Below are 23,887 nucleotides of genomic sequence, written 5' to 3' on the forward strand. Positions count from 1 at the left end.
TGACCTTCATCACCATCATGCCCATGACCACCATCATCATCATCTCCATCATGATCTTCATCACCACAATCATCACCATCATTCCCATGACCACCACCATCATCATCCTCTCCACCATGATCTTCATCACCATGATCAACATCATGCCCACGACCATGATCACCTTCATCGTCATCATCACTTCCATTGTCATCATCACCACCATGATCATCTCCCACATTACTTCCATCACCATCATCCTTGTGACCACTGTCATTGTCACCATCATGACCATCACCATCATCATTCTCACTACATATAATCACTATGACCATCATGATCATCACCCATCATCACCAACATCCTCATCATAAAATCAGTGCCTTGCATGGTGCCTGTGGCATTCATAAATCAAGGTCACTCTTGTGATTCCATCTCCCTGGGGTTCCCCTAGGTCCCCACAAATGTCATTGATATCTTGTTTTTAATTAGATACTTTGGTTTTCATTTTTTGATTGGGAGCATCTTAAGCCCCTCAAATCCCATATAGGGTCACACATCTCCCCTCAGAGGCCTTTCTTCCTCCTCTGGGGTGGTGGTGGTTGGTGCAGGTGTGCTGGGCGGCCAGGCTCTCTCGGCCAGTCTCTTTACAACCTCACCCAGCTGCCCCAGACCCCTGGTGGCCTCCACCAGCTGAGTCAGCCCCAGTTCCAGAGCTTGGCGCTGCTGCTGGTCCTGCTTCAGGACCTGGGTCAGCCTCTGCAGCTGGCCACTCACATCCCTCACAGCAGCCACTAGCTCTACCAGGGCAGGCGGCTCACAGGCCATGACCTTTACCGGTGGTGCTGGAGTCACACATGGGCCAACGGGGTCTGGGTCCTGCCCAGGGGTTGGCCTTAGGGTGAAATGGTCAGGAGGAGGTTGATCCAAGGGGTGGACCATGGAAGACAGATGGAGGTCAGAGGTCCCTGTGGGGTCAGAGGCTGAGTGTGGGGTCTGGGTGGGTGGTGGAGTTGGTTTGGGGCTCTGGCTTCTTGGTGGTTGGAAATCCTCAGTGGACAGTGTGTCCATGCTTGGGCCTGGAGAAGACCTGGGGTGGATGGACTCTGAGGCTGAAAAAGGCGCTAGGCTGGACATCTGAGAGAGATGAGCGGCTCCCATGGAGGTCAACCAGGGGTGCAGGCTAGGCTTGACTGCTGGCGCTGGAGTGGGAGAGAATTCTGTTCCCAAGGAAGTTAGAATGGATTTGACAGTAACCACAGGGGTTGAGGTAGGGTCAGCAGTCATGGTGGGATGAGTAGAGGTGGTAGAATGAGGGGTCATGGTGGAGTCAGGGGTCGTGGCAGGGTAACTGGTTGTGATAGGGTGGGGGGTTGTAGTGGGTTGAGCAGTGGTAGAATGAGGGGGTGTGGTGGACTGAGGGGTCGTGGTGGGGTATGGGGTTGTGGTAGGGTGAAGGGTTGTGGTGGGGTGAGGGGTTGTGGTAAGGTAAAGGGGTGTGGTGGGTTGAGGGGGTGTGGTGGGTTGGGGGGGTGTGGTGGGTTGAGGGGGTGTGGTGGGTTGAGGGGGTGTAACAGGTTGAGGGGTGGTGGTGGGGTGAGGGGTTGTGGTGGAGCGAGGGGTTGTGGTGGAGCGAGGGGTTGTGGTGGAGTGAGGCGTGGCGGTGGAGTGAGGTGTTGTAGTTGGGGGAAGGGTGGTAGTGGGTTGAGAGGTAGTGGAGGTAGAGGGGTGAGAGGTCAAGGCAGAGTGAGGGGTGGTAGTGGGGTAGAGGCTTGTGGAGGGGTCTGGGGATCTGGAATGATCTGGAACTGAGTTGGGGTATGGAGCTGTGTCCAAGTTTGGGATTGTGACAGATTCTGTAGTCAACTCTGAGGTAGAAAAAAGGTGGGTCACCACTTCTGGTGCAGAGGGGTCAGAGGTCAGCTCTTTGGGCAAGGCGGGTGGTGGGGTAGGTGAGAGATCAGACGGCGATGCTGCAATCACAGTGGCGTCAGGGGTAGACAAAGTGAGGCCAGGGGTTGTCAAGGTGAGGTCAGAGCTCATCCAGGAGGCCAGGTCCGGGCTGGGTGGCAAAGTGTCAGGAGGGTCAGAGGTCACCTTCCGCGTTGAAGCTGCCTCAGGAATGAACCATGGCGCAGGGTTGGAGGTCACGGAGGTCACCGGTGAGCCCGGGGGCTCTGACGAAGCGGAGGGATCTGGGGAAGGGTCAGGTGGCACCGTCCGGGACGATGTGGGGCGCAGCAGCCTCCGCTGGGGCCACAGTTTTCTCTCGGAACCTGGAGGGGGAGGAAAGACAGATGGCCCGAGGTCAGTCCGCCCCACCTACTCCCGCGGCCCGCCACGCCCCTCCAGGGAAGAGCTGACCAATGAGAAGGCGCAAGGCCTCGTGACGTCTTGGGTCGCCGGCAGACTTCAGCCCCCCCCACAGCGCCCCACCTCCCCACCTCCTGCAATGTCTCCAGGCGCCACCTGGCGTCCTCCACTGCGCATGAGGGACGCAACGGAGAGGGCTACCTCAGAAGGCAGGAGGCAGCGAAAATGTGGGGGGGCAGCAAGACGGTGGGAGGACTGGAAGCTTGCAGGGAGATGCGAAAGCGTGGGGGATGTGGAGGCTTACCTGGGGATGCAGGAGGGGCCGCAGGGGTATTTGGGGGAGGGATGTGGGAAATGCCAGAAGGGGCAGAAGTGTGAGGGGGGATGCAGAGCGGTTCCAAAGCGCAATCTCAGTAATCAAGATTTTTATGTCACAGTTGTAAGTAAAATTATCGCAAAAGATCCAAAAAAGAGACTTAAATTTTTGCCTTTAGTTAAATTTTTGATATTTAGTTCACTGTGAATGTTTTGCATTAATTTGTTATTTTAAAAATATAAAGGTATTATCTACCTTGATTGCTGAGTGTTTGGGCAGCCCCTTAAATTTAGGGACTGAGTTAGTGTGAGAAGCCTCGCCCTCTTTTCCTGGCCTAGCTTCCAGGTAAGAACGGATTGTATCCCTTTTTGCAGATGCAGGGAATCAGGCCTGGATGGTGGGTAACCTGCCATAGGTGGCACGGATACAGTTCACAAATTGCAGGGAAAAGATGCGAAGCAAGGTCCTCTGCATTTAGAGTTTAGACCATTAAACATCACTTTCTCAGTGATGGAAATGATAACACGTGGCCACTGAGTACTTGAAATGTGGCTAGTCTGCCCAAGGAAATGGTTTGGATTCATTTACACTTAAAATAGCTGTATTGGTAGCTACCACATTGAATGACACAGCGCTAGAGGATTCCAGTTTTCCTGTAGGATTTTTTAGGTGCATCTTGTTCCTGCCTTGTGTTTACAACGTTGGAGAAGCAGTTAAGTAAAGGGCTTGGCCTCCAGCCAGGCTGCCTGGGCTTACACCCCGGCTCCATCGCTTCCTAATTGGGTGACTGTGGACAAGTCACAAAACTGTCTTGAATCTCGGTTTGTAGATGAGCTGTCATGAGGATTCAGGGAGCTCATGTGTATACAGAGCACTTATCACAATGCCTAGCACATAATAGACACTCTCATGACTATTAATACTGTCATAGGCCTTGATGTCTGTACCTCAATTTCTGTTTTCTGTGAAATGGGCATTAACACCTACATCATAGGGCTCATGTAGATGTTATGAGGGCTAAAGGGGTAATATATATATATATATCAGGTGCCCCTAATTTCACTGAATTGTTTTTATCGAGATATATATATATATATTGCTTAGAATAATAATACCTGACATGCGGCATATTGTTCAGTAAATGTTAGCTGGTTTTAGTTACTATTTCAAGAATCTCAGCTTGCTTAGGTATTGTAGGGGTTCAGATATCTAGAGTGGTATTGATTTTTAATTTTTCAGACCCACGGTGCAGAGAGCTAAGCTAATCATACTCCTGTGTACATTGTCACCAACAGTCCTACAGGGTCTCCTCTTCCTTTTTCTTCTTTTTCCTCCCCGACCTCCATCCCTCTCACTTTCTCCCATAGCTACCTCCTTTAATGTATTTGACATATGTCCTTAAAGGTATGTATGTTCTCACACAATATAGAATCCATATAAGTGCGTATGTTAATACATTAAGTGTACATGTATTTTTGTGTTTGTGCTTTGAGTTTTTGTAAATCACATTCTGCTGGAGCTCTCACTCTGGTTCTGACTTCCTTCCTCCATATCATGTTGTTCGTACCTACCATGAACTGTGTGTGCAGCTAGTCATTCTTTTAGCTATTGCATGGATCCATCGTATGCACCCATTGCATTTCTCGTTACCCACTGTCGGACACTTAACTTGCCTCCAACTCCCTGATACCACACCATTCCAAAGAACACCTTCATATATGTTTCCCTTATAAGCCTATCTAAGAATTTCTCTGAAATACATATCTAGGAGCAGGATTGCTGGGTCATAATGTGCAATCATATTTAATTTCACTAAAATTTTTAAAAGTTTTCTGTATTTAAGCAATCTCTACACCCAACGTGGGGCTTGAACCCACGATCCTGAGATGAAGAGTTGTGCGCTCTTCCAACTGAGCCAGGCAGGTGCCCCTAATTTCGCTGAATTGTTTTTATCGAATCGCTGTATCCAGTGGGGATGTCTGTCTCCTTACGTCCTCACCCACACTTGATATTAGCTACCTTTCCATTTTTTTCCAAGCTTGTCATCATTTTCATTTGAATTTCCTGATTTCTTTTGAGTGTGAATGTTTCTACATAAACTTGTTGGCCATTTGGGCTTCCCCTTCTGTGAATCACCTGTTCATAACTCTTACCCATTTTCTTAGAGCGTTTCCTGTCATTTTCTTACCGATTTGTCAGAGTGAACTGCATAGTATAGGTTAGGGTTTCTCAAATCCGGGCATTGTTGACATTTGGAGCTGGGATTCTTTGTTGTGGGGGACTGTCCTGTGCAGAGTAGGATATGTAACAACATCCCTGGCCTCTACCCATTAGGTTCTAGTAGACTCCCTTCTTTTAGTTGTGACGATCCCAAACATATTCTGATATTGCCAACCATCCCCAGTTGGGACCACTGATGTAGATAATAACCCCTTGTTTCAGGGTGTATTTCTGTTGGGTCTGTGGGGTAAGAGTGGGGTCACCACTGGGGAATGTGCAGTCCATCTCTGCCCCACAACACAAACACCCTGGTCCCTCACCACAGCTACATGCCTCACCTGTGTCTCCACGGATCCTTGGAGCTGGAGAGGGATGGTCTGGGTCTCGGGTGGTGCCAGTGGTAAGAGTGGTGGGTGTCCCCTTGGGCAGAGCCCCTCCTGAAGGTGTATCCCATGTCCGAAAAGACTCATAACCATCCTTGTCACCTTAAGAGATATAGGGAAAACTGAGTCTCACGTCTCTTGATTTTGACCCTCTGTTCATCCCGGAATTCAACTCAGGCCTCATCCTGTGTCACCTGGACCACCACCCCAATCTCCTCCCTGACCCCACAGCCACCCTGGTGACTCAGCTGAGATGCTTTCAACTACCAATAACAGAAACTGGGACTAAACTAGCTTATAAAATAAGAACAGTTATTACTTTGCTTTCCTGAAGTCCCTGCTCTTCCTCATTCTTTATTTTTTTTCCCAGGGGGAAAAAACCCTGTAATATATTTAGTAATGAACTACCAGGAATATTTCCATAATATTTTTCCTAGGTCTCTTAGATAATCTCTACATGACAATTTTATATAACATAGAAATGTATAATATACAGCTGACCCTTGAACACTGTGGGTTTGAAATGTGTAGGTCCACTTATATGTGGATTTTTTCCATAAACACAGTACAGTACTGTAGATGTGTTTTCTCTTCCTTATGATTTTAGTAACTTTTTTCTCTAGCTTACTAAAAATTCAGTGTAATACATATATACATACATATATACATACATACATACATACATACAAAATGTGTGTTGTTTATGTTATTGGTAAGGCTTCCAGTCAACAGTAGGCTATTAGTAGTTAAGTTTTAAGGGAGTCAAAAGTTACATGGAGATTTTCAACTGCGTGGGAGTCGGTGCCCCTAACCCCCATGTTGTTCAATGGTCAGCTGTGTAATATAAAAATATGCCATTTTATAAATGTAAAATATACCATTTTATATAGGGAGACTAGAAAGATTGAAATAAGTCTTCTAGCTTGATCAAAAAAACTTATTTTAACAATAGCTTTGTTGAGATATAATTCATATACCTTAAACTGTACAATTCGGTGGGTTTTAGTGTATTCAAACTGTGCAACCATAAAGTCCACGTTCCTCATATCCCTTCATTAACTGTCCCTGCCCACCTCTCCAGCACCTTCCACACGTTGCTGCTCACACTGGACCCCAAACCTTGAGGTGCTCAGAAGGATGGTGTCTGCCACCCTGGACATGTTTGTCCTGGTCGCCTTGAGCTCTGTGGCTAGCTGTTCCAGGTGCAGAAATCCCTGGCTTTGTCACCTAATACACTGCATGCCAACAGAACAAGGGTCTTCATCCCGATGCCCAGCACTGCAGATACTATACTCATGTCTCCCTGTTAACTGTTCTTAATTAAATACCTTCCCCATGCCTGATAAATACCTTAAGAGGCTAGCTATGAAATCCTACCTGATGGTCATACTCGTTAGGAATTTTATTTTATTTTTTAAATTTTTTAACGTTTTTATTTATTTATTTATTTATTTATTTTAATTTTTTTTTCAACTTTTTTTTTTATTATTTATTTTTGGGACAGAGAGAGACAGAGCATGAACAGGGGAGGGGCAGAGAGAGAGGGAGACACAGAATCGGAAACAGGCTCCAGGCTCCGAGCCATCAGCCCAGAGCCTGACGCGGGGCTCGAACTCACAGACTGTGAGATCGTGACCTGGCTGAAGTCGGACGCTTAACCGACTGCGCCACCCAGGCGCCCCACGTTTTTATTTATTTTTGAGACAGAGAGAGACAGAGCATGAATGGGGGAGGGGCAGAGAGAGTGGGAGACACAGAATCAGAAGCAGGCTCCAGGCTCTGAGCCGTCAGCCCACAGCCCGACGCGGGCCTCGAACTCACAGACTGTGAGATCGTGACCTGAGCCGAAGTCGGACACTTAACCGACTGAGCCACCCAGGCGCCCCATGGAATTTTAAAAAACATTAGCAGCACTATTAATTTAAAAATTAAAAATGGAAAAAAGAGTTTAGAGGGAAAAAAAAAACCCATTAGCTGTGAAGACTTCTTCTCAGGATGCTGGGTTTTAGGAGGGCTCCATTAAGAACACAAATGGAAGCTCTCTTCCTGTTAAAGTGTCAGTCCCCCAACTGCAAGCACACGCATTGGGTCTCTGTGTTCTTGAAATGTGCTCTAAGATATGGCCACCTGCTCATGGTCCATTAGTGTGTGATCGATTTGATTTTTTTTTCATTGAAATATATGCATTTTTAATTGAAAAAAGCAGCATGGCAGAGTTATAGCCCTCATGAGACCCAACCACATCCCTTCCCTGCATCAGGGGGAGCCTCTGCTCAAAGTCCAGCTTATCATTGCCAAACATGTCTTTACAGCTTGGCTACAGAGGAAGTACTCCCCGACGCCATATTGTTTCTCCACACTTCCTACGATTAGTTTAAGACCATGCACATCCACGTATATCCCGTACATGTCCTTGGGCAGCTACTTCTCGGGCGTGTCCCTTCCTAGCTGGGTGAACAAGCCACCAATTTCTCCACGACTCAATTTCCTCACCTGTAAAGTGGGTACCGTGGTGGCATCTACTGAATGGCATGTGATAAGCTTATTCTTGGAATTGAATCCATATATCTCTGGTTCCTTCTTTTTAACCTTTGGATAATGTTTTATTATAGAAATACACATCTGTTGGTTCATCGACGCCCCTGTTGACAGAGGGCTAGGCTGTGGCCAATGTTCCGCGGTTACAAATACAACTGTAGTGAATTTATACTTGTGTCCCTGGGCTCATGAGTGAGAGCTCAACACCTAGTTGTACAATTGCTGTGTGAAAGGCAAATGCATCTCCCTAGTGTCAAACTGCTCTCCTACCCAGGAACAGAGTCTCATGCCCACCTTTATCCCACATCCTTGGTGCTGTCAGACATATTAATTTTTGGCAATCTCATGCGGAGAGGGTGGGTGCATTTAATCCTGCATTCGATCTTGGGTCCTCTCCCCTCTGCACGGCCTCATGCAGCCATAACATACGGCAACAGCCCAAATCCATGAGTCATCCCACCCTCCGAGCTGGGTGTGGGAGGTCCGCTAGGCACAGCTGTCCGTCTGCATAGCCTCATCCATCCCCACGGCTTCAAATTCCATCTGTCGACTTATAGCTTCAGCCCAGGCACACCTCAGAGCTCCAGGATTGCGTATCTAATGTGTCCACTTGAGCGTGTCCAATGCATCCCCAATGGATCTATATTCCCACTGTGGTCCTCTGCATCCAGCCGCAATGTCCCCAGATCCAGTGGAAGGTGGGTTCCCATCCCCTACCTTCCTCTTCTCACACCCTATCTGACCCATCACTCAAATACCTCAGCTCAAAACTCCCACCATACAGCTGACATACATCCACTTCTCCCTCAGTCTCCACCACCACCCCAGTCAAGACCACTGTCACCTCGCCATAGACCTCCGGGTCTCCCTCCATGCACTCTAGCTTCTCCCACCATTTCTCATCTGGCATCCTCAGTGACTGCTTTGAAAATACACATGTGATCATGTCCTTCCAAACTTAAAATTCTCCACCACTGCATGCAGAACAAAACTCAAATTCTAGCCTCCTCTCCTATCACTCTCCCCCTGCCCGGCGCACTCTGCTCCAGCCATGCTGATGTCCTGGCCCTTCTCTTAAGGTCATCATTTACAGGGCACTTTCTCAGTAAGGAATCTCTTGCCCATCCTACTCTAAATTGTAAATCTCAGCCTCCCTTTCCCTTGCTCATCACTGCTACGTTCCCAGGGGTTAGTATTCGTGCCTGACACACAGTGGGCATTTAACAGAAAGTTAATGTCCGTGTCTCCAAATTCTGAGAAGCCTCAAGAAATGTTACTTCAGTGAACTAGGAAGTGAAAATCCAAGCTTTGTGAGTTTCAGCTAGACTTTGTCTAGCTTCGGCTGTATGCCGTCTCCAGACTTACACTGTGGTTTCTCATTCATTCATTCATTCAACCAATCATTCAACAAACATTTAAGTTCCTACTGAGTCTCTACAACACAGATTCTGTGGTAGATAGAATAACGCTCCCCCAGAGATGTCCATGCCCTAATCCCCAGAACCTGTGAATATGTTACCTAATGTGGCAAAAGGGATACTGCAGAATGTGATTAAAGGTCCAGACCTTGAGATGAAGAGATTGTCCTGCATCAGTCCAAGGAGACCCAATCCAATTGGGACAACTCCTTAAAATCAGGACAGAGAAAGATCTGAAGGCAGTTCGGAGAGATGCAACATTGCTGGCTCCCAAGATGGAAGAAGGGGCCAAGAGCCAAGGAATGTGGGCGCCTCTAGAGGCTGGAAAAGGTACAGCAATGGATTCTCCCTAGAGCCTCCAGAAGGAACACATCCCTGCTGACACCTTGGTTTTAGGCCCTAGGAGACCCCTGTTGAACTTCTGGCCTACAGAACTGCAAAATAAGTTTGTGTTGTTTTAAGCCACTAAATGTGTGGTTCTGTGTCAGGGTAGCAATACAAACGGACAGTTAAACACACGACAGAACTAAAAGTCCAATGGAGATGACAATGGCCCAGACTGGCAGTGCAATTTTCTCAACGTCAGCTTTTTTGCTCCTCTGAGAAATCCTTTCCTCCTGGTGTCTGCTGCTGGGGATAATACTACTTCCTCTGTGAGGCTTTTCCCGATTGCTCTGCTAGAAAGAACGACTCCTTCCCCAGGATTGTTCATTTACGGTAAATAAACCTAACAGCCAACGTTCTGTGGTTTTAAACTATTTCACACACATTTTGCTCGTTGGTTTGCGACCGGAGGTCACCCAGCTAGTTCTCATCTTGGTGGAGCCACAACCGGAACCCAAGGAGTTGGACTCCAGAACTCAGCGCTAATTCCCTCAGTAATTCAGTAATCTTTCCCAACCCAATGAGCAAACTGTGCGTGAAATCGTTTCAAATGGATCGCCATGGGGGTTCCTGAGTTCAAGTTCTGAGTCGGAGTTTTTTTTCCCCCACCTGAAACACGAGCGTTAACAACAGGACGCAGGTCTCCCGGTTGTTGGAACCACGCGTGCCCAGCACAGAAAAGGTGAGCTCTCCTGCACTGCTTCCTCAGAGGAAGAAAGTGAGGCTCGAAGAGGTGGACTCCTGTTTTTCGACGTCACCTTGCAGTGAGGACAGGAATCCACGTCTATGCTTGCTCCCACTCCCCAGCTGGCCTCACTGTGAAGACGGTACACGTGACTACCCCGAGCCTCCCCCTGCACAGTTCGCACTTCTCGGTGCTCAAGCAATGCCTTCTCACCCCGCACCCCCCCACTCCCAGGGAAGGGACTCCCCGCCCAGCGTGTGACGGTCTCCACCGCGAGGGGGCGCCACGGGACAGGCAGGGGTCCCGCTCCGGGTTGCAGAGAACAAGAGCTCTAGAACCCTGGCCACAATGCACCGAGGTGCAGCACCTCTAAAACTGGGCTGGACGGGCCCTGGCTCACAACTCGGGTCCCCCACCCTACAGCGCGGCCGCCCCTCGGCCTGCTCCTCCGCTCCCTCTCTCGCTCGCAACAGAAGCCCAGCCTCGCAGACAGGCGGCCGCTCTAGAAGCCCCCCCGCCCCCCAAGCGCCTCACCCGGCTTTTATTACCGCGGGCGGGGGCTGGCCGGCCAATCAGGAGGCGCAGAGCGCCTGTGACGTCACACGGCGTGAGACCGCTGGAGCCAGGCTCTCTCGCCAAGGGCCGCGGAGTGCGCGTGCGTGCTGCGCGCCACAAAAAAGCGGGAAAGGGGGCGAGGGGAGGGGTGGCCCTGAGGGGACGAGTCTCGCAGAAGAGGGGCAGAGGAGCGCGGGGCGACAGGCAGCAGTGGGACCTTCAGGAGATGGGAGGGCACACGGAGAAGCAGAGGGCGAGAGCAGCCCGAGGCGCAGCGGGTGCGGCAGGCTGGACTGGGCGGCAAAGGTGGGGCCGGGGCAGGAGGAGACAGCCGTGAGGAGAAGACGAAGAAGCCACCGTGCGAGGCAAGGAGCACGAGGGTGACAAGGAGCGCGGGGGGGGAAGGTCAGATGGGGAAAGTAGTGACCCGGCCTGAGAAACAGCGGAACCCGAAGAGGACGCGGAGGCGTGGAGTGTGGAAAACAGGAAGGCTGGGAGCGTGCACTGGATGCGAGCACGCGAGAGCCACGGAGAGCAGGAGGCGGACACGCGGAGATGCGGAGACGGAGGGGCGGCGTGCATGGGAGAGCGGGGAGGGCCGAGAGGATGGAGGGGCGCGTGCGCGCGCACGCACGCGGGCCAAGGAGAAACTCGCGAGAGCACCAACACGCACGCGGGGGCGGGCCACAGAGATGCCTGGGAGCGCACTCACCCGCAGGGACGCGGGCCGCAGAGAAACCCGCGACAGCACGCTACGCGCAGGGACGTGGGCCGCGCAGACGCCCACGAAAGCACGCGCACGCACGTACTCGCAAGCGCAAGGGCGCTGGCCCGGGAGGGAGGCGCTGTGAAGCCGGAGAGAGCCGGGCTGAGGCCCACGCCCCCAGGTGTGGCCACAGAGGTGGAAAGGACAGTTCCTGCTGCAGCGAGAGGGGTCGCGGGCCGAGCTGTGGGGCTGAAGGCCGCCCCACTGGCCAAAGGGAGGGGAACCCTCCATTCGGGGCTCCTCACCCCGCCACTGAACCACTCCCTGACCCAGACCAGAGCATGAGGGGAGGACCAAGTGGAGGGCGCTGGGGGGATGACAACGCGGTGACCTGGGCCAGCTGGGGCTGTCGGGGTGGAAGGGCCCAGGCTCAGGTGTCACTGCTGGTTGGCTGGTTTGCGGGAGGACCGTGGGCTCAGACCCTGCGAAGTCTGGTCTGATTCTCGGAGACACATGGTGCCTGGGGTGGGAATGGGGGGGGGGGTCTCCTCTTCAAGCCTCTCCACGAAGAGTTCCAGAGGGAACGTTTTAGGGGCCCTAGGGCCACGGAAAACTTGCCTGGGGAGGCGCACACAGGTCGATGATGGCCCCCTCCGCACCCTGGCGGTGCCCCTCACCTGTGTGTGGAAGACGCCTGGTTGCTGGGGAGGGTCCCGCTGGGCTTTTGGTGGTGCCCCAGGAGAGCGTGTGTCCAGGCACCCCTGCGGCGGTGGTCCCCTTGGCCAGGTCCTCTCCCGAGGTGGGATCCCAGGTCCAGGGGGGATAATCATCCTCATCGGCGTAGCCTTGGGAGAAAGTGGGGCATGGATTGAGCCCTGCCCTGTCTCCAAGGTCCTTGCTGCAGCTCCAAACTACCCTTCCAGAATCTCCTGCAGTGACTCTGGGTCCCCCACCCCATCCCCAGTACCAGTGCAGGTGAGCCCCACGTCTTCCTCGTGGTCACAGTTGTGCTGGCCCCATGCCCCAGCAGGGCAGTCACTCAGCGAGGCCTCGATTCCCTTGCAGCCCATGTCATCCAGCCAGATGGGGCCCGTCCCGGGGCCGTAGTGGGTTTTGCCCACTCGGGGCCGGACCCTTCCACAGCCCAGCTCCCAGCAGGCCACGGTACTGTCCCGCAGGTCCCAGCTGTCATCGCACACTGTCCCCCAGCGCCCAGCATGCCACACTTCCAGCCGGCCAGCACACCGGTTGGGCCCATCAGCCAGACGCACGCGGAACGGGCCTGCTGGTAGAAGGCCCCAAGTCAGGAGGGGTCAAGAGGGGCCAGCCTCACCTCTTGTGTTCCCTCCACTCACCTGATCCCCGAGTGGTGCTCCCAGTGGGGGAGGGGGCTGGGTCTTTGGGTGACTCTGGAGAACCCTGTGCTGGGATCTCAGCTGATGACTCCTTGGGGGTCAGAGGGATTCGCGTTGCGGTGGCCTCAGAGGTCACCTCTCGGGGGCCTTGAGTGGTTGACGTTGCCACGGCCTTAGAGGTCCGTTCTCGGGGGGCCCGGGGAGTCCGTGTTGCAGTGGTATGTGAGGTCATCCCGTGGGGGACCCCAGTGGTCAGCTTTGCAGTAGACTCTGAAACTGGTCTGTGGGAGGCCTCAGTGGTCAGGGTTGTGGTGGTCCGTGAGGTCAGTTCAAGGGGCCTCTGGGTGCTCAGGACCCTGGAATGTTTAGTGGTTGGCATCACGGGGGGCTGAGTGGTCGGTCGCTTTGCATTTTTGGTCACCCACTTCTTAGTACTCTTGGGCATTTTCCCTGGGGCCTTGGTGGTGGTTTTCTCAGGAACGCTGGGGGTCAACCTTGCAGAGGGCTTGGTGGCCAGCTCCCCGGGAAGCCAGGCGTCTGGATCTCTACCCAGGCCAGGGATCCAGCTCCAACTGAAGGGGTCTGAGATAGAGTCCAGGCCAGGGGTCTCTGGAAGGTGCGAGGAGAGGACAGGGAAGATGGCGGACACCATAATGACAAGATTATCTGTCTACACCTCCCCTCTCTGCAATCACCAAGTTTCCATTAATCCCTTCATTATTCATTCATTCATTCACGTGACAAACATTTGTTGAGCATCTTCTGCAATCCAGGCACTGTGCCAGACCCTGGGGATACTGTGGCCAGCCAAACTGACCCCACCCCCTGCCTCCTTGTCTCGTACAGTGATGTGACTGGCCCTCTGTGCCCTTCTCACATCCGACCTGTCGTCCTCCTCTCTCTGGCCACGCATGGCCTCACTTCCTGTGACTTCTCACTGTCCACCTCTCACCAGTCACCAGGGTGGTACCAGATCCGACAGCTCACTCCCCAGCTGAAAACCCTGCCGTGGCTCCCACAGCCTCCAGAGGAGAGGGAAAGGGCGTAGGTGCAGGGGCTCCATTGCTACGGCTGCCACGGTTCTCTCATGTCTCGGATTAGCACTGTGTGCAGGAAAATGTTCACTGTGCCCAGAGGAAGGTTGGGCCCTTTGCCCCCCGGCTCCTGGGGCGACCAGAGAATCGGTACCCACGTTGTGCCGTGGACAGGTGATAGGTGGGCAGGCACAGCTTGTAACCGAGCTCCTATAAAAACCTTGCACACCGAGTCTGGGGAGCATCCCTGCCTGGCAGTACTTCATATGTGCTGTCACATGTCGCATGACTCCCCTGGGAGAGGGTGGCTGGAAGCTCCATGAAGGTCTCTCCTGAACCTGCCCCCTGTGCTGCCTCCCTTGGCTGGGTTTTAAGACAGCTTTTCTGACTTTTGTGAGTCCTTCTAGGAAATTATGGAACCTGAAGTTGGTCTTGGGGACCTCCCAAATGGTAACATGTCACACAGGTTTGCAGTGATCTGTTGGTACATCTTTGCGTCAGTGAGCTGCGAGCTTCCCAAAGGCCGGGACTGTGTTCTTTGCATCCGGAGGCCCCAGCACCTGGCTCAGTGCCTGGCACTCGATAAATGTTGGAAGCGAACGGCGAACACGAAGCCTGATTTTACTGCAGCTGGCCCTCACTCTGGCTTCTGTGCATCTCCCAGTGGCCCTGTCTTCACTTCCTTTCATCTTGGGGAGCGTTCTTGGGAATGGGAGCGGGAGAAAGAATCCCAACTCTGCCACTTCGTTGCCGTGTGACCTTGTGCAAGTTACTTAACCTCTCTGTGCCTCAGCCTCATCGTGTAAATTGAGCATAACATCCACTAACTTGGACCTATTGTGAGGTCACATGTGTGAAAACACCCAGCCCAGGGCCCGGGCTTAGGAGACGGGCATTCAGTAGATGGTAGTTCCCATTCCCTCCTCCAGGAAGCCCTCCAGGAACTAGTGGGTGGCTGGGGCCTCCTTACCAGGGGCCTCCTTACCAGTGCAGGTGACTCCAACATCTTCATTGTGAGCACAGTTGTGCTTCCCCCAGGGCGCAGCGGGGCAGTCAGAGAGCGAAGCCTCAGTCCCCAAGCACCCCACGTCGTCCAGCCAGATGGGGCCGGCCCCCCAGCCAAAGCGGCCAGCGGCAGGGTCCGGCTGCCGAGCTCCGCCACAGCCCAGCTCGCGGCAGACCACCGCAGCGTCCCGGAGGTCCCAGCTGTCGTCACACACCGTCCCCCAACGCCCTGCGTGCCACACCTCCAGCCGGCCCGAACACCTGCTGGGCCCTGCCACCAGACGCAGTTGGGGGGAGCCTAGGATGGAAGAGACCCAAAGGATGGGAGTCAGGAAGCCGTCCAGCTCTCTGTGTCCCTCCACCTGCCTTCCATCCAGCCGCATATTAGTCCTCCGCTGGGCCACCGTCCGCCTTAGGCACAGGGATAGGGTCGGGCACAGTCTCGGTTCCTCAAAAAGTTAAACATAGAATTACTATCCCACTCCCCAGGATATACCCCAGATAAAGTGAAAATGGCTATTCACACAAATGTTCACAGCGGCACTGTTCTTGGAAACAGCCCAAACGTCCGTCACTAGATTGAAGGGACAGCAAAATGAGGTATGTATACACACAGAACGGAATATGATTCCACCTTGAAAAGGAAGGGAACTTGGGGGCACCTGGGGGGCTCAGTCGGTTAAGCTTCCAACTTCGGCTCAGGTCATGAGCTCACTGCTCGTGAGCTCGTTGAGCTCGTTGAGCCCCATGTCAGGCTCTGTGCTGACAGTTCCGAGCCTGGAGGCTGCTTCGGATTCTGTCTTCATTTCTCTGTCCCTCCCTCATTCGCGCGCTCTCTCTCTCAAACATAAAATAAGACAAAACTTTTTTAAAAGGAAGGGAATTCAGACACATGTCACAACATGGATGAAGCTGGAGGGTATTCGCACAAATACTACGAGGTCCCCAGAGGAGTCCAATTCATAGAGACAGAAAGTAGAAGCCAGGGGCTGGGGGACTAAGGAGTCCGTGTTTAATGGGTTGGGGTGTCTGTCTGGATGACAAAAAGGTTCTATAGCTGGATGCTGGCGGCTGCACGACCTTACGAATGTATTTAATGCTACTGAACTGTACACTTACTAGCGACTAAAATGGTCAATTTTATATTATGTATATATTGTACCATAATAAAAAAAAAAAGAGAGAATATGGGCCCTGGAACAAATTGCTTTCATTGGAGTCCTGACTTCCCCATATTTAAAAAAAAATTTTTTTTAACGTTTATTTATTTTTGAGACAGTGACAGAGCATGAACGGGGGAGCGTCAGAGAGAGAGGGAGACACAGAATCTGAAACAGGCTCCAGGCTCCGAGCTGTCAGCACAGAGCCCGATGCGGGGATCAAACTCACGGAGGGCGAGATCATAACCTGAGCTGAAGTCGGACGCTCAACCGACTGAGCCACCCAGGCACCCCTCCCATATTTTTTTAATCACGGGGTTTCATGAGTGACACAGAGACAAGACAGCACCCAGGGCCCGCGTGGCTGGGAGCGTCACCTGGCATAGACACGTAGAGTACTTGGAACAGTACTCGCACACACAAGCCAGCGAGTGCTGAGTGAATGCTCGTTGTTGTTGTCATTCAGCAAAAGGGGAAAGAGGCCTCCAGTAGGAGAACCAATTTTGCCCTCTCTCCGGCCTTTCCCCGCAGAGGCCTTTCTCCTCTTGTTCTCGAGGAGACACCTGCGCCAACCCTGCCTTCTTATTTTCTGTATTTCTCCTGCTGTGATGTCGGGCCTTGCTGACCCGGACAGCCTGTCCCTCGGCGGGTTGGCTGATTCCTAGAGATGCCGCCGGAGCGTGCCTTGTCTGTGCAGGCCAGCCCGTCTGGGGCCCACCCCCACCACTGCCTCCACGCGGCTCTCACGCTCTGGGCCACCGTCCACCTGCCCTCAGCCCCCCAGGGCCAGGTGCCCCACAACCAGGGGCAGCCCCTCCGCCCCACGGCTCCCTGAAGTGATTCCAGCGAGCCGGTCCTGACCCTGCCCACCTGGCCTTGCCCGATCCTTCCCACAGAAACCACAGTCACAGCTCCTGCTGGCCTTTGCCCCTCACTCCCTCTGCCTGCTGGCCGCCCCTGGGGCTTCCCTGGGTGGCCCCTGCCCGTGGGTGGGAGAGAAACCCACTATCTTTCCAATGACGGTCCCGTCTTGATCGGCTGGCTGCACCAACCCTGAACACTACTAACGCCGGTGTTTAAAAAATGACAACTACTGGGGCACCTGGGTGGCTTGTTTGGTTAAGTGTCTGGCTCTTGATTTTGGCTCAGGCCGTGATCTCATGCTTAGTGGGATTGAGCCCTGCGTGGGGCTCTGTGCTGACAGCTCGGAGCCTGGAGCCTGCTTCGGATTCTTTCTCTCCTTCTCTCTCTGCCCCTCTCCCACTAGCTCTCTCTCTCTCAAAAGAAGTAAACATTTAAAAAATCAAAACGAGGGGCGTCTGGGTGACTCAGTCGGTTAAGCCTCCGACTCTCAGCTCAGGTCATGATCCCACGGTTTGGGGGTTCGAGCCCCGCATCAACCTCTGCACAACAGCTGGGAGCCTGCTTGGGACACTTGGTCTCTCTCTCTCTCTCTCTCTGTCTTCCTCTCTCTGCCCCTCCGCTGCTCATGCTCACTCTCTCTCAAAATAAATAAATACACATTTTTTTTTAAAGTTTTTTTTTTTTCCAACGTTTTTTATTTATTTTTGGGACAGAGAGAGAGCATGAACGGGGAAGGGGCAGAGAGAGAGGGAGACACACAGAATTGGAAACAGGCTCCAGGCTCCGAGCCATCAGCCCAGAGCCTGACGCGGGGCTCGAACTCACAGACCGCGAGATCGTGACCTGGCTGAAGTCGGACGCTTAACCGACTGCGCCACCCAGGCGCCCCAAATACACATTTTTTAAAAATGAAAATGACAACTATCATCAAGTGGGTCCCTTTAGCGTTTGTGAGGAGACAACCTCCAAACATTCAGGATGGTGACAGCAACATTCAGGATGGTGACAGCAGAGTATTCAAGCAAGCACAGACCCTTCTGGGTGTGGGGCTCTGTTTTCTCCTCCACCCCTGATGAGAGGGTCTCTGAGCAGGGAGAAAGGGTGCGGGGGGGGGGGGGCACCAAGGGGGAGGAGGCAGAAGGGAAGACCCCGCTTCCTTGGGAGCATTCCAGACTCACCAGCTTCAGGCGTCCAGGCTCCCGTGGGGCAGTGGGGGAGGGGGAGGCAGGCGGAGGGGAGGCGCCCGCGGTCGGTCCGCGAGGCTTGGCTCGCCGTGGGGGGCGGGGGCCCTGACGCCGCGTCGCGGGACGCAGAGTGGTTGCCGTCCGCGGCCGCCACCGGGGCCGTGGGAGGGACATATCCAAGAGGCATCCCTGGGGCGGGGGGGGGGGGGGGGGGGACGATGATCACCACGTGCCGGCCTCCAGCCCAGGACCGCCATTGCAGGACGAGGTTGCACGGATGGGGACAAGATGGGGCGAGGCGGCAGTCAGGACGGAAGGAGAGAGGGGCCCGTGGGGTGTACGCTATGAGACCACGCGAGCCCCCCCCCCCCCCCAGCTTTCCGCACTTCTACTGGTGGCTCTAGCATACCCCCGGCCAGGCGGTCCCTGCTGTCCTCCTCACCGTCACACACGGCCCCGGCGTCCTCCCGGTGGTGACAGTCGTGCTGGCCCCAGGGCCGTGCTGGACACAATCGCAAGGCTGTCTCGTTACCCCGACACCGAAGGTCATCCAGGAGGATGGGGCCAGCCCCCTCCCCAAAGAAGGCGCCTCCGGGGGCAGCCAGCGCGCCGCCACAGCCTAGCTCTCGGCAGGCCACGGAGGCGTCCCGCAGGTCCCAGGCGTCGTCGCACACGGTCCCCCAGCGCCCGCCGTGCCACACCTCCAGGCGGCCGGCACAGCCGTGGGGGCCGTCGGCCAGACGCAGCCGGGGGGCTGGGCCTGGATGTGGGGAGACGGGGAGAACAGAGAGACGGGGAGACTGTGACGGGTGAGCAGGTGTAAGCCCCACGTGCAGGAAACCAGCACAGACACGCGGGTGCCGAGCCATCCGTCGTCCGGGCCGCGGTGACGCTGCGCAGCAGGCACTCCAACTTCAGTTTGCCGGTGAGGAAAAGGCTCCAGGATGGGAAGTCTCTCGCCAAGAGTCCGGCTGTGACCTGCCTGCAATGCCCCTGCCTCCCCGGGGGCAGGCCCTGGTGACATTGGCCCTGGTCCCCTCCATCCACCGCCCTGGCCTGGCCCCCCGCTCCCCGCCTGCCTCAGTCCTGTAAAGCAGGGCTTCTCAAGCTCGGGACCGAGGACATCGGGGGACAGGTCATTCCTTGCTGTGGGCCGTCCTGCGACTGTAGGATGTCCAGCGGCCTCCCGGGGCTCCAGTCCCCAGATGAGAGTAGCATCTACAGCGTGACTGCCGGACTTCGCCCAATGTCCTCTGGGGAGTGGGGGATGGGAAAACCACCCCCCAGCCACCACTGAGAACCACCTGCTACATAGGAACCTCTTCTGGTTTCAGGGTACATTTCTGTTAGGTCTTTCTGGGGTGAGGCCTGGGCCCATTGGGGAGCGTGGAGTCCATCTTTCCATCCCCACCCCAGATGGGCTGGGGGGCAAATCACCCCCAGTCAGTGTTCTAGAGACACGAACCAACCAGAGGGGTCAGACACGCCTGTACTTGCATCTGCTCCTAGGAAACGAGGGGCTCCCCTGTGGGGGCCCCCCAGGAATGAAAGGTGTGGTGGGCACCAAGCTTCCCCAGGCGCCTCATGGGGTTCACTTCTCCCCAGCAACTTAGCCCTCCCTGGAGTCTTAACTTACCTCCCTTCCTCCCCTTCCCTGCCCTCTCCCTCCCTCCTCCCTTCCCACCCCCCACCCCCCCACCCCCGCCTCCTTCCTCCTTTCCCTGCCCTCCCTCCTCCCTGCCCTCCCCCTGGGACATGGAGGGGGAGGGAATGGAGAGGAGTAGGAGGGAAGAGAGAGAGGGAGGAGGGAGGGGAGGGAAGGGAGAGGGGGAGGAAGGAGAGGAAGGAGGGAGGGGGAGGGTAGAGAGTGGGGAGGAGGGAGAAGGGAGGGGAAGGAGGGAAGAGAGAGGGGAAGGAGGGAGGAAAGGGAGAGGGGAGGAGGGAAGAGGGGAGGGAGTGAGGAAGAGGTAGGAGGAGGAGGGCAGGGAGGGGAGGGAAGGGAAGGGAGAGTGGTAGGAGGAAGGAGGGAGGGGGAGGGCAGGGAGGGGAGGGAAGGGCAGGGAGGAGGGAGGGGGAGGGCAGGGAGGAGGGAGGGGGAGGGCAGGGAGGAGGGAGGGGGAGGGCAGGGAGGAGGGAGGGCAGGGGAGGGAGGAGGGAGAGCAGGGAAGGGAGGAGGGAGGGCAGGGCAGGGAGGGGGAGGGGGGAGGGGGAAGGAAGGGAGGAGGGAGGGCAGGGCAGGGAGGGGGAGGGGGGAGGGGGAAGGAAGGGAGGAGGGAGAGGAGGGAAGGGGCAGGAGGAAGGAGAGAGTCGAGGAGAGCTCTATCAAGCAGGTGCGGGCACCGCAGCCTGTGAGTAGGGGCAGATGACGCGGGGGGGGGGGGGCAAGCAGCAGCTTCGGGTAAGCGTCCAGAAGGCGGGGGACATACCCGTGCAGACCAGCCCCGCATCCTCGCTGTGGTCACAGTTGCTCCGACCCCAGGGGCTTCGGGGACAGTCCCGCAGAGCCTGCTCTCCGCCTCCACACCCCACGTCATCCATCCACACGGGCCCTGACCCCGGGCCGAATCTGGCGCCTCCGGGGGCGGCCAGCGCGCCCCCGCAGCCCAGCTCGCGGCAGGCCACGGCGGCGTCGCGCAGGTCCCAGCCGTCGTCGCACACGGTTCCCCAGCGCCCGCCGTGCCACACCTCCAGCCGACCGGAGCACCCGTGGGGGCCCGAGACAAGGCGCAGCCGCTCTGCGGGGGGCAGGGAAGAAGGGAGTGCTGAGTCTTGTTTGGGGGGGGGGGCAGCTTGGGAAAAGCAGATTCAAACAGCCCTCGTTTTCCATCCGGGGCAACCAAGGCCCAGAGGGGGCGGTGGCCTGAGATGCACCTGCCAGCCAGGCCGTGAAGAGGGGTGCCAGGATCTGAGCGGGGTGGGGTGCCTGGGCCTCCTGATCAGGTGGGCAGGTGGGGGCGGGGGACGACAGGGCGCTGGGCCTTGCTAGATCCCGAGGGGTGTAGTGGCGCTGGGGGCCTGCCAGTTACAGGTGAAGAGGAGGGCACCCAGGGGTCGCTGGGCTGGTCCAGATGTGTGGTGGGGCCTTACCGTGTCGGGGGGCTCCGGCTGTCAGCTGAGGGGCCCTGGTGGATTTGGCCTGCTTGGGTGGCCGGGGACCCTTCTTCCTGGAGCTGTTCTGTGGGGTCCCAGCCGGGCGGGGTGCTGGGAGAGACAGCGGGGAGACCTCAGCCGGGAGCCGCTCACCCTCCCGCGGTGGGGCGGGGGCGGGGGGGGGGGGGGGACCAGGCCACGCCGCCCGACAGCCCCAGGAGGTGCAGGAGGATGTGCAGGGGGCTGTGACGGGGGCCCTGCGGGGGACGCGGCTGCTGCCTCCATCTGTCCCCTGGGAGGCGCTAGTGGAAGACCCCTCTCCCTCACATTGGGAAGCGGGGAGAGAGCGTGGCTAGGGTGGGCTCACCGTGTGTCCCTGGAGGCTCCTCCGAGCCAGGGCTCAGCTCCCCAGACAGCCCCGGCCAGGGGTCCCCCTCCAGGATCGAAGGTGGATCGTCCCCGTCCCTGGAGTTGGCACACGCTGACCTGAGGACAGCACAGAAGCTGTGGCCGGGGCGCCCCAGACAGGCAGACCCGGGGAGGAGGGGCAGGCGGCAGTGAGCTGGGAGTCCTGGAGGGGGCGTCTGGGGCTGGGGGTGCCCGGACTTCTAGGTCGCGTCTGTGGGAGCGCCCCCGAAGGAGGGTCAAGGGCCCCTCACCTGCGCAGACTACGCCCGCGTCCTCCTCATGGGAGCAAATGTGGGCCTTCCAGCCGCGATGGGGGCAGAGCCCCAGCTGGCCCTCACTGCCCCGGCAGGCCAGCTCGCTCAGCCACACGGGCCCCGCGCCCTCCCCAAAGAAGGCGCCTCCGGGGGCGGCCAGCGCGCCCCCGCAGCCCAGCTCGCGGCAGGCCACGGCGGCGTCCCGCAGGTCCCAGCCGTCGTCGCACACGGTCCCCCAGCGCCCGCCGTGCCACACCTCCAGGCGGCCGGCACAGCCGTGGGGGCCGTCGGCCAGACGCAGCCTCTCTGGGGGGACAGAGGAAAGGCTGTGACAGTTGGGGGGGCGGGGCCCGGGAAAGGCGGGGTGGGGGGCTGTCTGTCCTGTAGGGTGTGGTGTGAGGCCAGCCGCCCAGCTCCTGAATTCCCAGGAGAACAGTGGCCCCCACAGGAAGTGGGAGGCTGGTCAGCGGTGGTTCTGGGGGGGAGAAGTGCCCGAGGTCATGGGCCCACGCAGGGCAGCCAGGTTTGCAGTGGAGGGTGAGGCTGGGCAGGGGTGGGTTGCAACTGTGCAAGGTCAGGCAGCCGTGCTCAGGGCCACTTACCAACAGCCTGGATCCCCATCAGAGCTGCTGGAAGGGGGGTGGAGGGGTAGGGTAGAGTGAGGGCAGGCCCGAAGGGGTGCTTTCTCCAGTGCAGACCCTTCGTCTTAAATACCCCAACGCATGTGCACACACACACACACACACACACACACACACACACGCACACAGAACGTGCACACCTCTGAACCAAAAACCCCACTACTGCAAGGCAGGACTCTGGGTAGAGGGCTGGGCAAGACTCAGGTCCCTGAGACAGGCGGGGCCCCACAAGCCTCAGGTCAGGGCTGGGAGCCAGGCTTTGTGCTCCCCCCAGGGGCCTGGCTAAGGTCAAATGGTGGGTGACACCCCCCCCTAGGGTCAGGGCCGGTGGGGGAGGAGGGTAGGTCCCTGGGGTCCTAAGAGGGTAGGGCTGGCTGTGCAGAAGGCTGGGTCCCTCGGGGAATCAGGCAAGGAGGACCAGATGTCCCTTATCCCAAGCACCAGAGACAGGGTCCCGGAAGTCTGTCGTTCAAGTGGATGAGCTCAGGGGTCAGAGGTCCCTGAGTCCCCAAGGAGAAGGGGTCACTCACCGATAAGGCAGGCCAAGACCCTCATGTTTGCAGACTCCAAGGCAGGGACGGGGTGAAAGGGGACGCAAGCTGGAGAGGGGAGGAGGCTGCGGCCACCGGAGGGAGGGAAGGAGAGAGGGAGGGCGGGAGCGAGGGGAGCGCCTGCCAGAGGCGCCCTGGACCGGGGAGGAGCAGGCAGGGGCTGGACGCTTTGCCAGAAGGAAGAGAGGCTGCCTGCCGAGGCTGGAGCGGCAGCAGGGGACAGGAGTGGGGGGAGGGAGGGGACTGGCCGGCAGCTGAGGCCTGGCGAGGAGGGGGGTGGCGGCGGGGAGCGAGGGTGTCCAACTGCAAACTCCCACTGGGAGCCGGAGACTCCAGGCCAGGCAACCCGCTGTGCTTAGAGATGCTCAGGAAAGGGACCCGACTGGCGGGGGGGGGGGGGGGGGGGGGGGGGGGGGGAGCACGCACCAGCACCCGCCCATCTGCTCCTCTCTTGTCCAGCAGAGAACACGGGGAGACCAGGAGGGAGCGGACTGGGAGTGGATTCAAACTAGCAGCTGGGCTTGGGGACCCGGTACATCTGGGGCTCATGGTTCAGCAGCAAGAAGGCTTGCAGCCAGACACCAGGAAGGACTTCCTGATTGGAAAAGGAGACAGAAACCCCTGTCTGTCCCCCCTGATGGGGTTCAATGCAAACTCTTTGATCCCCTGTCTGTGGGAGCTGTGGTTGAACTCCAGGGAGCCGGGGGGGGGGGGGGGGGCGGGCAGAAGGACTAGGGGGTCCAGTCTTGGCTGAGGGAGGGGGCCACCACACACACACACACACACACACACACACACACACACACACACACTTGCTCCCCCCGGCCCCCACTCTCTCTGCACC

At 56.6% G+C, this 23,887-nt stretch overlaps 1 protein-coding gene across 1 annotated transcript; it reads right to left on the bottom strand.

Moving 5' to 3' along the window:
* Nucleotides 1-444: 444 nt before the first annotated feature.
* On the bottom strand, nucleotides 445-23,419 carry SSC5D (scavenger receptor cysteine rich family member with 5 domains). Its single transcript, XM_058708836.1, has 15 exons — nucleotides 23,023-23,419; nucleotides 22,454-22,480; nucleotides 21,842-22,157; nucleotides 21,557-21,675; nucleotides 21,187-21,300; nucleotides 20,526-20,834; nucleotides 18,542-18,859; nucleotides 18,094-18,288; nucleotides 17,887-17,999; nucleotides 14,872-15,340; nucleotides 12,853-13,461; nucleotides 12,465-12,779; nucleotides 12,175-12,342; nucleotides 5,167-5,313; nucleotides 445-2,255 (listed from the first exon to the last, which is right to left on the bottom strand). Exons 1-15 carry the CDS (start codon nucleotides 23,045-23,047, stop codon nucleotides 532-534), a joined length of 4,968 nt encoding a protein of 1,655 aa, XP_058564819.1. The 5' UTR covers nucleotides 23,048-23,419; the 3' UTR covers nucleotides 445-531.
* Nucleotides 23,420-23,887: the final 468 nt, after the last annotated feature.

Source organism: Neofelis nebulosa, chromosome 17 (genome assembly GCF_028018385.1).
Source record: "Neofelis nebulosa isolate mNeoNeb1 chromosome 17, mNeoNeb1.pri, whole genome shotgun sequence".
Classification (NCBI taxonomy): Eukaryota; Metazoa; Chordata; class Mammalia; order Carnivora; family Felidae; genus Neofelis; species Neofelis nebulosa.

Coding starts and splice junctions, on each gene's coding strand:
- SSC5D (XM_058708836.1), bottom strand. CDS start 23,047: ATGAGGGTCTTGGCCTGCCTTATCG. Junction 18,860..20,525: donor TGCGGGGCTGGTCTGCACGG/GTATGTCCCCCG, acceptor CCCCACATCCAG/GCCCAGCCCCCCGGCTGCGT. Junction 2,256..5,166: donor AAGGATCCGTGGAGACACAG/GTGAGGCATGTA, acceptor CTCCCCCTCCAG/GTTCCGAGAGAAAACTGTGG.